Source organism: Eretmochelys imbricata, chromosome 7, assembly GCF_965152235.1.
Source record: "Eretmochelys imbricata isolate rEreImb1 chromosome 7, rEreImb1.hap1, whole genome shotgun sequence".
Taxonomy (NCBI): domain Eukaryota; kingdom Metazoa; phylum Chordata; order Testudines; family Cheloniidae; genus Eretmochelys; species Eretmochelys imbricata.
The window spans coordinates 77,607,091-77,623,612 of record NC_135578.1 but is presented as its reverse complement, the minus strand read 5'-3'; the positions used below and the strand labels follow the sequence as shown (position 1 = coordinate 77,623,612).

At 40.4% G+C, this 16,522-nt stretch overlaps 1 protein-coding gene across 1 annotated transcript in view; it reads right to left on the bottom strand.

The window, feature by feature from the left end:
• Nucleotides 1-16,254, bottom strand: part of ARID5B (AT-rich interaction domain 5B) — a 141,918-nt gene extending 125,664 nt beyond the window's left edge. The window contains exons 1-2 of the mRNA XM_077822156.1: nt 16,234-16,254; nt 15,605-15,859 (exon numbers count right to left, since the gene is read on the bottom strand). Coding sequence (XP_077678282.1) covers nt 15,605-15,859; nt 16,234-16,254 — 276 coding nt within the window. The remainder of the gene's footprint in view (nt 1-15,604; nt 15,860-16,233) is intronic.
• Between the last annotated feature and the right edge of the window lie 268 nt (nt 16,255-16,522).

The window sequence follows — 16,522 nt, the reverse complement described above, 5'->3', positions numbered from 1 at the left end:
AATTTTAAACACTTAGGATGGGATTTTCAAAAATACCAAAGGGAGAAAGGCACAAAAGTCCCACTGAAGTGCCTAAGTGAAGACAGGAATCTCCCTTAGATTTTTGAGAATCTCACCCATAAGCAACCCCATTAACCTCCATGAAACTACCCACATACTTAAAGTTAAGCATGTACACAAGTATCTTCTTGAATCAGGACCTACACTGTGAATGTCATAGGCCAATAGCCAAGGCCATATCATCCCACAGTAGAATCAGAAAGGGGACAAAGGGACTTGGAAAGTCCTCCGGGCTCACCCTGCTGAGTTTCCTCCTAATGCTTCCTTAGGGGAGTTGTATCAAAGGGATTGCATCACGCTCCTGAGTTTGTTGTGAACAAGATGAAAATGATTCAGAATTGCAGCCAATTGTATCTCAAGGCCCTGATTCTACAGTCTCTATGAAGCAGAAACTCCCATTGCCTTCAAAAGCTCCTCTGACTTCAATAGGAGTTATGTCTCAGGTTAAGGATACTGGAGTCAGAATTAGCTGGGGGCCTAGAGGAAAGCATGGCAGAGGTAGGCAGAATGGATAGAATGTTTTTGGTGTCCAGAGGAGTCAGAACACTAGCAGCCATTGGTAACCCCGTCTAACAGATGTGATGTGATTACTCCAGGAAAGGTCTCCTGCCACTTGCCATTGTGCATAGGGTGCTGGCCTTGCCATGACCCCAGCCTGCCCAAACACACCTCCTCTGACAATGCTAATGACCTCACAACTACACTTGGGGACGTATGGATATAGCATTCTGAGTACCTCTGGTGAAGGAGGGCTGGAGGTGTAGGGGCTATCCAGTGCTTAGGCACTGGAGCCACTATAATCTGTCCCATTGTGTTATTAATATATAAAACACTATAACCTAAATTCTGCAGTCTTTACTCATGCAACAGTCTCACTGAACTCATCTGGGAGTTTTGAACTATTCTCGCGGGCAGAATTTGTCCCTGCACTGATCCAAACCAATGCAGATCTCCATGTTGCTACATTATCCAACATCACATTAAACTGGAACACAACCCTTCAAGTGGGCTCATGAACCAACCATTTATGTTCAGGCACTCCCTGTCTTAGTGCATTCTTATTTGCCAGGCAGTTAATCTTAAAGTAAACCAGGGCAAACAATATTTATATTGGTTCCTACAGCATTTCACTGACTTTATTGCAAATATTTTTATATAGAAAAGGACAGTTTGTGGACCAATAATTATTTTGTTCAGTGTCCTGTTAGAATAAAGATATCCTGACGAGTTTTTAGCAGGGGAAATCCAGATCCGTGTATGGAAAATTTGGGCTTGTGATACTCTCGGTGTTTGAAGCCCTTCTCTGTTTGTCAAGAAACAAACAAGCAAAGAAGATATGTAATTCTCCAATAGGGCAGCAATGGGGTTACGAAGCACGGTGGTTAAAAACAACTAAGCTTTGTCTACACTACAGCTATTCCCAATTCAACTGGAAGAGCTGTGCTGGCAGTGAGTTACAGGTCTGACTTTTACCACTGTAGAGAAATCCTGTTTTGTGATGGCGTCCTTCATGAGCATTGCAGGGTTTTCGAGTCTGCGGCCCTAAATGTCGACTCAACAGCACCACCAGAGGTGTGAACTTTCCACATTTATCTTACTGGGGGTATTAACTTCAAAGCCTACTTGTGGCCATTAAATAAAACACAAACACCCATCTTGACCATTAAAATATAAGGATAAGGAGACAGCTGGGTCCAGCTTTGGTTTTGAATCCAATACTCCAATACAATCTTGTTAAAAACAAGATTCCTGGATTTTTTTTTCTAAGTATTTAAAATAGCTTCTAAGGTTCTGTTGTGAATTTAACCAATAATTTGCCTTCTCTTGATGTACCATTTGCCGGGCCACCTTAGACAAATGATGCCCTGGGCAAACTTGTATTTTGGCACCCCTGGCCCCCGCTGCCTCCCTGGGCTCCCTCCCCCATCATCTCCTGGCCCCACTGCCTCCCCCGACTCCACTCAGTGCCCCTGGCCCCAGCTGCCTCCCCAACCATCTCCCCATCACCCCCGGGCACCCTCATTGCTCCAAATTCCATTCTGCGGCCTTGCACCTGAGGCCCACCCCGCTCCTTGCCTCTTGACCATGGTGCCCTCTGAACCACAGTGTCTTGGGCAGTTGCCCACATCACCCACCCATAAAGCCAGCCCATACCATTTGTCCTGAGTACATTCTATGAGGCAAATAAATTTGAATTAATTTTAAACTGAAAAATACAAACCCCCCTGTCTGTATATTTCAATGATTCCTTCCCAGTTTGGGATAATCTGACAAGCCACAAAGTGGGTGTTTAGTTAGCAACACAGTAATATTTGCACAGCTAATTAATGGCAAAAGATACCAGGCTATTTCATGCTTTAAAGCACAAACCAAGTGCATCTTTCTGTTTTGTGTAACCTCCTCTTAAATAAAAACATCATTTAAACATGCTCCCTCTTGCTGTATTTCTTTTTTTTCCCCCCATTCTGTTCACTGTGATTCAAAGTCATTGAAAGTCACGGGAGTCTTTTTCATCAAGTTCAGTAGGCTCTGGATTCCTCCCTTTGCAGACCCATGTGGTTAGCCCTGACATGTGCAATGCCAGCTACGGGACAGACTTTGTAACTCTTACTCATGATGGTGAGCACTTACTCACTCCTACAAGTAGCCTCACTGACTTCAATCAAATGAATAAGTGCACACCAGGGTGAGTAAGAGCTACACAATTGAATGATTGGAACCACAGCTTCAGTTAGAGTGCTTAGAAATATTTATCCTGGATGAGATGGTTGAAAAAGTGCTTAAGTCTGAGTTTCTCCACAGTGGTGTTATCGATATGTTCCACTGTGGTAAATAATTCAGGTTACAGTCTGATATAAAAAGAAAAGGAGGACTTGTGGCACCTTAAAGACGAACAAATTTATTTGAGCATAAGCTTTCGTGATCTACAGCTCACTTCATCAGATGCATGCAGTAGCTCACGAAAGCTTATGCTCAAATAAATTTGTTAGTCTCTAAGGTGCCACAAGTACTCCTGTTCTTTTTGCGAATACAGACTAACACGGTTGCTACTCTGAAACCAGTCTGACTGCAGAAACTTAAGTCCTGATTCCTGCAGCTGACTCCATGAATAGATAGATTCCTTACCCATGCGGAGTGACTTCAATGGGAACCAACCATACAGAGTCAATTAGTTTGAAAAATATTCAGTCTCTCTCTCCCCTCAGGCAGATTAAACTAATATTAAGGGAAAAGCAAATTTACAACCCAGATTGATGACTTGGGTATGCATATGTTTTAAAGTTTCCAAAAAGCACATTTGGTTCAAAAGTCAGCTTGTGTGTTTGTCCCGTCAACATTTTTAAAGCTAAACCTTGTGTTTTGTGTCCATTACCAATGTGGAATTTCTTCCCGAAAAGGCAGTTTGGGCCACTGGATAGGATACTAGAGTAGCAGACATGGGTTCTAGTCCCAGCTGTTTCTTTGACAGTGCAATTGCCCAAGTTCACACTATCTCAGTCTTTCATCTATTAAATGGGGATACTAATTATGCTTATCCGACTTTGTAAAGCACTTTGAGTTTTATGAATGAAAAGCCATATTGGTGAGAAGGGCCAATGCTTATGCTGTGCCCTTGGTGTGCCCAGTGCTGTGTGGGCCAAAGCTTCACTGTATCTAACACCCAAACTCTTTAGGGGGATTTCAAATTGCAAAAAACAGATAATCAGTGTAACAAGTTCTAAATACTAAAGAATCAACATTTATCCTTAAAAACAAAATAGATTTGGATTAACATTTCCAAGAATTGACTTGTGATTTTGGAGCCTCACCTGTTCGGTGCTCACTGAGAGACAGCTTAAATGGGTCTGATTTTCAAAGGATAAGTGCTCATTACTTTCTTAAAACAAGAAAACCAAACCAACCAACTGAACAAAAACCAGGCTGCTTTAAAGTTTTCCAAATTGGGCATCTAAAAATGGAGGCTCCCCTAATCACTAGTCACTTTTTAAAATCTTGGCCTTTGGTTTTACGTGGCACCTTTCAACATTTCAGTACCCAAACCAACCACACATATTTCTGTTCTCTGGTGTTACGTTAAAATCCAAACTAGAAGGAACATCTTTTGTGCAAGAAAATGAAAATAAACAGGACTATTTCTTCAAAAGGAGTTGATTTCTCCATGATGCAAGTAATGATAGTAGAGTGCCCCTCGAGCACCTCCATGGCTTTTCAAGGTATCAGGCACAACCAAATTATTAATCTCCTGAGGGCATGGATTCCCTCAGAAAACCAACAAATCCTGGAATCACTAACACAGTGAAGCCTTCTTAACTATTTGACATACATTGTTGTATATCTCTTTCTAGACTCCCTGGTTATGAAGAAACCCTTGAAACAAGATGACAAATGAATAGAGATGTTAAATAAATAAAAACCAGCTATGCAGTGACTTACGACTACCAAACCTTTAGAAGATTAAAGAAATCTGCTGTATACCATTTATGTCATCCATAATTATATCTCCATAGAAACATGAAAAACCACCCAAGTTGATTACAGCATAAAAATATTCAACTCATATGAGATTAACTATGCTCTGAAGAGATATATTTATGAGATCCCCATTGCATGGTAAGACTTTAATGAAGGCAACATTTACAAATTTTTCCTGCAACAATGAAATTAGGTTTGTGATAGAAAGAGGTGAATTTCAACTCTGCTTGGGAATTAGATTTATCTCTGCTGCCCTCTTAAGAATATTGACCAGCCAACGGGAATGTTTCCCCTGTCCATGCAGTTATCTAAATCTTGAAATAACTGCCTATAAAAGGAGCCACTTTTTTCTTCTATTCCAATAAAATGTGGCATCTAGTCAGCTTATAATTGCAATACATCTTACAAGACTCCAGAGTGAAGTAAAATATTTGCCACTATCAAGCTGAGGTGTGGGGAGAGGGCTAGAAAAGACACTATTACAAATTATCCTTCTTACGTTCTGTTTTTAACCCAACTGAAGGTGTCCGATTATTATTTTTGGAGGAGAAGTTCAGTAAAAAGGGATGGTACCTCTTTGAGAGCCATTATGCTAAAATATGTCATTGTTGTCTAAGCAACCGTCAGAGCCTCCTGAAAGCACAAAACCCTATATTGCCCGCCTCAGCAGATGGTTGGAATGCTTACATCGAAGGAAAGAGAGCAGGTAGTTAGAACAGTTTAAAGCAGATTATTATTATTATTTTTTAAAGAAAAATTAACTCTTGGAAGGCAGATCACCACAGGGAGGCTTGGTGCGACTGTACAACTTTAGTGTAAGCGGGCACACAGTGCATCACAACTTCTCACTCGCTGCCAATAAGTAGGAGTTGGGTTTTTTTAAAGAAACGAAGGCAGTTTTTAAAAAATTATGGCAACTAAGATATCTCAAAACTTTGACACGCTGAGAATGTTTTCACTCCAGTGCTTCCAGGGGTCATTTAAAGAATTCTGGAGGTCAGGAGTGATTTGAACACCTGCTCGGCTGTCTACTGAATTACTGATCTTGTAACATCAAATATATGGCCTAGGGAAACAGGAGACATACTGTAAAAACTGTTGTTGATAATTATAGGAGACACTGTGTGCCATTTATCTGATCAGTATAATTTGCATGAGAAAAACATCTTCAGCCTTTTTACTGAAACCTTTACCACAGTAGATAGCTGGGGATGCATATTTTACAACCCAGTGCATTGTTGCTGAAAACACATTCACCCACAGGAGCACAAAACACAATTAGACTATTATGGACTACATTCGCTAAGGATAATAGAACTGTATGTTTCATTTTGATATAAAGGGCTCTATTATCCTCTTTATTTACACCTCATGTAGTTTTGATTTTTCTGTAATTTAGATGGAAATTGATACTGCACGACCCTCATGTAAATTATACAAAATTGTTGTTCTTGCCTCTGGAATTGGGTGCACATCTTAGATCGCTTGGTAGATGTTAGGACCGCAGTGCATGTCCAAAGGGGGGGAGGGGAAGAAAGGGGAGAAATTATCTTAAATGATCAAGTTAATTTATAAACAAATGGAAATCTCGAAGAAATTCATGCATGCAGCTTTAACGTCAGCTACCAATGCTCTGCAGATTACTATAGATCCCTGCACACTTACTTACATGGGCCCAATAACCACAGTGTCTGAGCACCTCACATATATTAATCATGAACTTATCCTTGCAACATCCCTGTGAGCTAGGGAAGTATCATCCCCATTTTACAGAGAGGGAACTGAGGCACGGAGAAATTAAATGATTTACCTAAGGTCACACCTGAAGTCTGTGACAGAGCTGAACCCAGGTCTTCTGAGTCCCAGCCAATAGCTTTACCCACAAAACCATCCTTCCTCCAGTGACCTCACGAGTATTAAAGGGGCAAGGAACATTTTTATAGGAGAAAATCATTCTTAAACAACCTCTCCCATTTGCCCCTTCAAGCTTATTTACTGTGGCCATTGTAGGCAAATACTATTTAAGACAATAAGGCGATAAATCAGCTAGTGGAGTTTATGGCTCTATTCCTGAAGGGTTTTGCTTTTTGGAGGGACCAAAATCAACAATCCTCATCTCAGAAGATGAAGCTCCAAAGTGTGTCCTCATCCCATCTACCATTAATGTGCAGGGTCAACAGCAGCAGAGAGCACTGGGCGTTAGGAAGTTCATAGAAGAGGTAGCAACATACAGTTTACTTTAATGTAGCAGGGCAAAGCTGCCTTACAGTGGCAAAATAGATACTACGTTACATCTCTAGAGCACATGAAGGCTTGGGCTGTCATTTAATCAGTAAAATAGTTTGCATTTCCACAGCATCAAGCCACAAATTAAGCCTGACAGCAACTAAATGAGGTAGGTACCATTCCTCCCATTTTGTAGATGTGTTTAGTGAGGCACAGAGAAGTTATGTGATTTGCCCAAGGTCACGTGGTGAGTCAGCGGCAGAGCCAGAGGTGAACTGACTGACCAGTAGTGTGCTTTAACAAGAAGAGAATGCTTTCACTTTCACTTTCCACTTAAATTCCTCATTCAGCACATCATACCCAAACAACCTTCCCACTGCTTCTGGCACACAGTGATTCCAGCACATACTCCTGCATTCTGAAGGGCATCTGGGCAGACTGCTTTCTTGACTAAGCAACTAACTTGTCAGTCACCCAGAAGAGGCAAGTGTGCTGGGAGTGAAGCATATGCACCTCAAAATTACATTTATATGGCCGCCATTTTTCATTCAAGCACTTGAGGGCACTGTATAAAGTCTAACTGTAAATACATATAGCACAGAAAATTAAGTGACACAGGAGAATTTTAAAAAGCTAGGCTAAAACCTTTGATCTGTAATCCTTAGCCAATTTTAAAGGGCAACAAAGATCTTATTTAATACAGGTGACTGGTGTTGCTCCCATTTCTCTGATCTGCCTACTGGCATGTGTTTAGTTTACATATTTGTTTGCAACTTAATTATATTCAAAAATGCAAAACCTGGGAGCATTAGGACCTATAATATAGCTCCAAGCCTACTGAGGTCCATAAACAAGGCAAAGACACAACATGAGTGATCTGCGTAAAGTAACATAATTAAAACGATGTGGAATTCTATTCCCTTGGCATTAATAGATCTTTTGTACAAACTCCTCTTCATGATTCAGCATTTGCAAAAGGAATCACATAAAATGATAAGGAATGGAGCATTACCGGCTCTTTGTGGGATACCAGTAAAGCTGGACTGTGAAGGGAGCGGGGGCTTTTAGAGGGATGAGTGCAAACACTTAGATTTCTGATTTCTATAGCAACTCCTGGGGGGGGGGAGGGCTTCTGAACAGAAGTTCAAATTGAATTTATATCTGCCAGTGCAGATAGAAGTTATGACCAAGGAGAAAATAGGTTTCACTCAAAATATTTTCTCATCAGATGGCCTACAGATCTCAGGTAGTTGTTTTGGTTTAGGCAAGTTGACAAGCATTTCATTGCTAATTTTGCCTAGTACTGTTACAGTTTGAAAAGCTTTCCTTGTGGATTACATAATTATATTTTTCTAAACAAAGAGTACATTGCATTAGCAGATTTAAATTATGCAAGCCTATTCTTTTGTCTTTTGTTGTATTGTATTCTATTGTGCTGGTAAAACAATACATGCTTTAATTAGCAAATATCTGTAAATAATTTACTTGCTTTTCATACAACGGAACAATGGAGCCAATTTTCACATACATCTACTGAGCATTTACAGTGGGTTTCTTGCCAGAATCTTCCATTGTTCAATATCTGTATCAATTTGCCCATCATTCAGAACCAACACTGTGCAGTGCAGAAAGAAACGAAAGTTCTTAGGTCGCCAGTGGCAGCTCCATCACAATATGCCCTAAAAGAGGCTAGTTTGTTCAGACAGGGTAAAATACCTTGAAAATGAAAGCAAACTCTATTATGTATAACCCTGGCACCTTCACATAGAAACATGGATGGCTGCCAAATATTAATGTCACTGGATAAATGCCATAAAATGCCAATGTCCTTCTGACCTTCTGACTACATTTTAGCTACAAAATAAAAAGCTCAACTTGATATGAGACTATCAATCATACCTTCATCTAGTCTCTACAGGGTTAAAACAGGGTGTGAACCCACACACATAAACACAAAGAAAAATCTCTTCAATCAAATATGTATGATTGTTTTAAGATGTGAGGCATTGTTATTTTGAATATGAATGAAAGGGCCAGAATAGGCATTTCAAGAATATTTCAGTTGTGCATTTCCCAGAACTATATCTCTGGGCAACTAATGCAAATACTGCTCCCATCATAATAGAGATTCTTCATGAATAAAAGCACATAAGAACTTGAACCAGAACATACTTTCTATATCATATGCATATTGTTTGAATATTATTAAAAATGCAAAACCTATGTATGCTTTACTCTCCTGAGCAATACAGTAATTGTGATTAAGGGACAAGCAGCACAAAAAGAGCCAATTTATCTTACTTGTGCTTAGGAATACTATTGTGTAACTAAGCAACTAAAGACAAAATATAGTCTAATTAATTCACTCCTATGCTTATTTAAAAGACACAATTAGAACATTTTTATTTTCCAGCCTGCACAGTATCTCAACATGCTTGAGGGTGTAGCATGTAAAGCCTATTATTCTCAAAAGACAAGAGTTTAATGTTTAGTGCCACTGATCAGGCTGGGAAAAGCGACTATGGAGCGCAGTGGGTGCATTTTACAGTCTGAATACACTGAGAAATGAAAGGTAAGGGGAAAAAAATCTGCTTAAGTGACCATAGACACCAGATTGCTGGCTAATGGCTAGCAACATGTGGCTTCACTGAGTAATGTCATTTCCCTCTTCTTCCTTTGCCAATGTATGTTACTGGTAGTGAGAGAGACATAAATATAAAGAGTGGATATGCAATTACCAAAACCATGATCTTTTATGAGGAATATCATATCTCTAACATTGCTATTACAGGTGTACCTGATTTCCAATGCTGCATTAATCTGAGCAACAATACATTGGCAATTGATGCTATGAGCTTGATTTTTAAAGCACCCTTTAATAATTGTACTCTGCATATTTGTTGACTTTATTGGTGTGGATAGACCTGGTGCAAGATAACCCTTCTGAATTCTAAGGAAGGACTCAGTTCTAATTTCAACTAAGAGAATACCAATCCTTACAGATCTTGAGAAAATCCATTCATATGCAAGCGACATAGGAGGTTTTCCAGGAAAGGTGGCAATACGTGACCATGGGAATAAGAATGCAATCAGTTGCTTAAGGCCCAGATTCTGCCACCCTTACTCACTTACTCATCTAAGTAATCCCATTGAAATCAGGGAGACTCTTTGAGGAGCATGTTACTGCTCAGCATCTGTAAAGGTGAAAGAATCAGACCCTCAATGAAAAAATGATAAATTTAAGAATGTAAGAACATAAGAACGGCCATACTGGGTCAGACCAAAGGTCCATCTAGCCCAGTATCCTGTCTCCCAACAGTGGCCAATGCCAAGTCCCCCAGAGGGAATGAACAGAATAGTTAATCATCAAGTGAGCCATCCCCTGTCACCCATTCCCACCTTCTGGCAAACAGAGGCTAGGGACACCATCTCTGCCCATCCTGGCCAATAGCTATTGATGGACCTATCCTCCATGAACTTATCTGGTTCTTTTTTGAACCCTCTAATAGTCTTGGCCTCCACAACATCCTCTGGCAAGGAGTTCCACAGGTTGACTGTACATTATGTGAAAAAATACTTCCTTTATTTGTTTTAAATCTGCTGCCCATTAAGATTTGGAAACTTGTTGCTTTCCAAAACTTTCTGAAAAAAATCAGTCTTGTTATTATAAATTACACCTTTTTTAACAGAGTAAAATTTAAAAAAAATAGTCTGAAAATACAAAATACTGTCTGTAATAAAACAGGGGTGGTGGCCTTGCTTCCCTTACTCATATGAGCAACTCTTACTCATACAGACTACTTGTGTTAGTAAGGGTTACTTGCATGAGTAAAGGTAGAAGATCAGATCATCATTTGGTAAGAGAGACTGAGTCAATGTTTGATCTCTACTAAAACTAGATTTAGATAAATTCACTCAAAGTAAAGTAGAATTAAAATTAACAACAATGTATTCAAAAGAGTGACATTTCACACTAAGAAAATTAATATTTTTAGCATGTATACTTCCTATCAAATACCATGCCTACTTTTAATGAACTCTGCTTTTCATATTTTTTAAAGAATAGGCTAATTAATGTTGACAGCTTTAAAAACATGAAAATGCAAGTTGTTAACAAGCATTCTTCTCTCAAATATCTTCTCAAAAAAGGTCAATCGTGTTAGAGGGCCAAATTATCCCTGCTGCAACTTGTGTTGAAGAGGGTTAAATGAGCAGAAAATCTGCAGAAGCCTTTAACTACAATTCTGTTGGGTTTGTGAGGTGTGGTTAAGCCAATGTGGCATCATCCCCAGTTTCATCTGACTCATGCGAGTGCTACCCGTTTGGAGCTACATGCTGCTGGGGTGTGTGTAGACTGAGCTTGGGAGAGCTTGAGCCAGGGCTGTAGATTTGGGGGCAGGAAGGGTTTGGAGGGGGCAGAGTCAAGGATGCTTTCATGGCATCAGTTCCCTGCAAATCCGTTAGGAACCTTCCCTCCCCTGCCCCATGCCACATCAAATTATATTGATCCAGTCTGCCCTGTTTTATACAAACTCCCACTTGACACTTTCAGCTGTACTTGAGGCCTCAATCCAGCAAAGCACTTAAGAACATGCTGAACTATCATCACATGATTAGTCCAACTGACTTCAAAAGGAGTAGTCCTGTGCTCAGTTAAGTACTGTATGTGCTTAAGTGCTTTGCGGGATGGGGCCTAGAGGAGTTGGCTGTGGGGCATTTCCGGAACTCCTGGCAACCTGATTCCCTATGGGGTCTCAAAGAGTAGTGTTGTGAATGCCCCAGGACCTGAAAGCTTTCCCCATGGATCTCGGGCCACCTACAGAGCTGGAGGACAACACCACCTTATACTATGCCAGAAGGCAAACCTCACCCATCCTACCCAGGTGATTAGAGAGAAAATAGCGGTGTGGTACTTTCACGCAATGTCAGCCATCCCACTGCTCTCACTGACATACACCAAGAGCACACTGAGAGAACATCAGCATAAGCCTGACATACAGGGCTCTGTTCTGCTCTCGTTTCCACGTCTCTAACTCAGGTTTCATGGGTGTAGCCAGAGAGGTTAATTCTGTGACATTAGTACTGACGCTTTCAGCTAAGGAAGAGACTGATCCTGCATTTGTTACACATTCAAAATTCAATTTGAAGTCAGCTAAATTTTGTTTGCTTGATTGTATGATGGAGCTCTATTGCCTCATCCAGCATGCTTAACTATAAGCAGATGAGTAGTTCTATTGGCATCAAGGGAACTGCAAACATGCTTAAAATAGAGCCCGTGTACTAACAAAATCCAGTTTTACCAGTACAGATGGTTAAATATAGATATGGCTGATGGATAAACGGGCCTTTCGTAAAAAGCCTTTTGTATACACCCATCTCTGATTAGCTCAAACATTTGGCAATCAGATAAAATATGCCATCAGTAATTTCTGAGTAACAGAACCATTACACACACACTTCGCTATTTCCTCTATAAGTAGCCACTGACTGAATATTACAACGGTAAGAAATTGGGGGAGGGACAGCTCAGTTGGGAAGAGGGATAGCTCAGTGGTTTGAGCATTGGCCTGCTAAACCCAGGGTTGTGAGTTCAATCCTTGAGGGGGCCATTTAGGGAGCTGGGGCAAAAATTGGGGATTGGCCCTGCTTTGAGCAGGGGGTTGGACTAGATGACCTCCTGAGGTCCCTTCCAACCTTAACCTTCTATGATTCTATGTTCCTTAGTACTGCAGACACCACATTTAGAAAAGGCTAGCACTCCTAATCCTCAAACTAGTGAGGATGTCTGCTCCTGACAATAATTATACCTCTGACTGGCTTGATCAACAGTTTACGATCAAACCAGTTGCTCTGCTAATCAACAGTTTTACTCACAGCAAGTGCCTCTCTTGACCTCTGACATCACAGAAAACCTTTGATACAGCAGATTTACAATACACATAAAAGTGCAACCTCACTTTATACCAGTTTTCTGAATGCAAGATAGGGAGTTTAAATCCATATATTTTCTTAAACCAATTTATTATTAAATTATTAAATTTATTGTTATAATTACCTGTATTTCAAGAATAGCATTTCCATACACAGAAGACATACAAAGGGTTACAAAACATCTCTATTCTAAACACAGCCCTGCCTGTGCTTTAGGACTAGATGTGGCTGCCATTTACATAAAAGAATTATTACTCTGGTTTAGTGACTTAAAATAACTGTGCTACATACTAATACAATATGTAAAATGTTTCCTTAAGTAACACATTGCCAATCAGTATGCAGCCTTTTGTCTTTTAGCTGCACATTTATGAACAGGTTTTATCATTCAAAACTATTTAAAATCAATGATAAAAAATCATGTCAATGTATATAAACAAGTTAATGGAGTAAGTGAAAACAAAGTACATTTCTTAATGGGAGTGTTATGTTGCCCTCTCTAGGCCCTGGCTCTAAATGCTAGTTTCTGTAGGCTCTCTGCCAAAGAAGTATCTCTGTGAGCTGTTGCTATTTCTTGCTGCGGCTGCTACTCTGCTAATGAATGACTAACTTAGGCCAGAGGGGAAATGACATCATTGGGGTGTAAAATAGACCTGCATTAGGAAACTTTCTACCTGCTTTACATTTGTCATAATTTTTCTATACAATTCAATAATAATTTGCATAATTCCAAGGCATGCCATTATCTCAAATGAAAATTGTTTTCATATGGTTGAATAATTCAGAATGACATCAGTTAAAGCCCTAATGAAATATACAAGTATAATCATACAGCTAATTACTATCAGTGTTTGCATTTTTAAAAAAATCAAATCATGCATAATATTACGAATGTACATGCAGCTGAGAATTACTGCATAGAAAGAACATTCTTACATGTAATGGTAGGATTAATTTTCTCTGATGTTCATACCACAGTAACATGAGCTGATCATTAAAGCATATTAAAATGATTTGTGTCCCATTTCCCACCCCTCTCATCCAAAACTCTTTCATTTAAAACACTCACACACACAGGAGTATGGCTTCTAAATATTCACTACTAGCAATTTTAGAACCTCCATCCTTCACTGTCATCTTTTTTTATCCTTAGAAGAGGGTCCTCAATTTAAATTGCGAACACAGAAATTAAAATAGGTAAGTGGTAAATTGAGAAGAGGATTAAAAGAAATGTTTCAAACACATTTTCAAAAGAAGTTACCACAAAATATCTAATAAAATTCAGAATGATTTCCTGTCTGGTTTAGCAGAATGTCTATTACACTTGTAGTCTTTTCTGGATATTTAATCCTCCCCTTTTCCAGATCACAGCCCATGTTGAAGTAATAAATTTGAAAAGCAAATAATAAGTAGTAGTGAGGGGGAGGGGAAGAGAGACAGCTGCACAGGAAAGTTGGACAGGGGGAGGGGACAGAGGCACTTTCAGTGGAAGAGAGGTCAACCTGTTAATGTTTTTCAATACCCTCTCCATGCTCCAAAATGTCTTAATTATTGACATCAGAAAAGATGGGCAATTTAAAAAAAAAGTAAGACAGCAGAACTACATATTTATTTCAGAAGAAGCAATTTATAAGGGAATGTTTGAAAGGTTACAATAATTAAGTAGCATGTAATAGGAATGGGTAACTCGATACTTCGGGGCGGGGGGGGGGGGAGCTTGAGAAAAACTACAATTAACTCCATCAGCCTATGGACTGTTGAAGGAATTGGCAGCTCGGATGGTATGGGGGCTTATTGCGGAGATAAGGAAGGCTTCCAGTCATTTCCCCCCATGCTTGCACTTTAGGCAGCTGAAATATTATTGCAGCCACATCTGGCTATTTCTGAGCGCTTTTGAACTGGCCATCTCTCCGCATAAACATAGCCCCGTTTGTACACTACACTGAAATAGTTCCTCAATAACAGTGCAGTCAGCTGACTAGAGTAGCCAGCAAAATTGCGGTCATACATGAAATTACAGAGCTAGAAGAATACACTGTAAACGCAATCTGGGCTCCAGACCTTAGCTTTGCAGTTATGGGGTACTTCTAATCAAACTTTCCAGGATGAAATTGACAATGGGTTCTCCCTATTAGAAGTAACTCAGGGGGACTGTAAAACGAAACAGCTTGACTTCAGCATTAGCCTTTAACTCATTCCCTTCCACCCACCGGTCTTTCTGGAAAATGTCCACTTTTTTTCATAGTAATTTTAAACTAACACATCTAGTGAAATGCACCAGAAAAGAGAGATCGTTGTTAATGCTTAACGTGTTTGTGCTGGTTACATGACTGCTTTGAAATACGCCCAGGCATCTCTGCAAGTTATTTGAATGTATTATTCCAGTACCTGTCATTTATCACTTTATTCAACACGTCTTTGCCAGCTCAATAGCTTTTGATCTCACTCAGCCTCCATTTCGTAATTTCCGCCCTCTTAAACATATCAAATACTAAAAAAAATGTTAACAATATCTAAATCCACCAAATCCCCCACTCCTCAACCAGACACTGAAAACGGGGAGGGGGGGGGCACACAAAACACCAAAGCATGTGACGTTCACACAGCAACAGCAAGAAGTGGAAAAAATCATTTTAAAAAATCCTTAAATCCCCCCTCCCCCCAAGTTATTTGATTGTGGCTTTTTAAAGAGCATCCCCCCTCGCCCCCGGTAGAGCTGCCATCGAAACTCTTACAATGGCAAACAGCTCAAGCCCCTGTTTGTGGCATTACCCCTTTAAAAGAGTCTTACGTTGCCTGCAGAAGGGAACATTTCAATCCTGTCCTTTAATAAACATTACGGGGGGAGGAAAAATCCGCACAGATACACACAGACGCACACACAGAGAGAGACAGAGTGAGATATGTTTACCACCTCGCCATGGTCACTATTTCTGCCCTGGGGAGTATCTTCTGGGAGGAAATAAAGTTTGGAGCTGGATAAAAGTTGCCGGGTAGTCCTCTCTTCCCACAACAGCTGGAGCTCCGCTATGCAAATCGGATCCTCTGGCTTACATCTTACAAAGAAAAAGTCGCCAAGGGACAAAATTCTTGGTTTGCCTTCAAGGTGGAACTGAAAAGCCTTGTAGAAAATGTAAGGACCGTGCAAACCACACGGAGAGCCGACCCACTGCAGGGAATTAAAAAAAAATCAAGTCAATAAAATAAATATAATCATCATAATAAATAAGACAGGCAATCGTATATAGATCACAAACACACACACAGGTTTAAGGTGGGAATATCATCATCTAAAATAAGGAGTCTGGCAGTACCCAGCAAAGAACCCCCCCCCCCCCACGGGAAAAATAATCATCATCACCATGATAATAATAATTTGTGCCTATGTATGATCAGTGAAGGAATCTATAAAGGGGGGAAATGCCATTTGGGGGTGCAGAGGGGGAAAGTTTGGTGGAAAGTTTGTGGGCGGGGGCCAGAGAGTGGGGGGCTGGGGCTGGGGGGGGGGGAATCGGAGCAGAGAAGCGGAGGAGAGACGAATACCTGGACTGAGTTGGGCTCCATCTCGGCGTTCTGAATTGATTGAACTCAACATTCTCTCCAAACTTGTTGGCTTGAATGGATTGCATCAGGTCCTGGCAGGGTAAAGCTCTCTCCTCCAGCAGCCAGCCCGAACCCTCAATATAAAACCTGAACCTCGCCTTCCCAGCTCACCCAAAATGACCAGAAAAGCAGCCCAATATTTCTCCTGGCCCCCAATTTCCCAGAGGTGTGGAAAAGACGAGTTTTTTCCCCAACTGCTGCCTGATCTAATTGGCAACATGGGACGGGG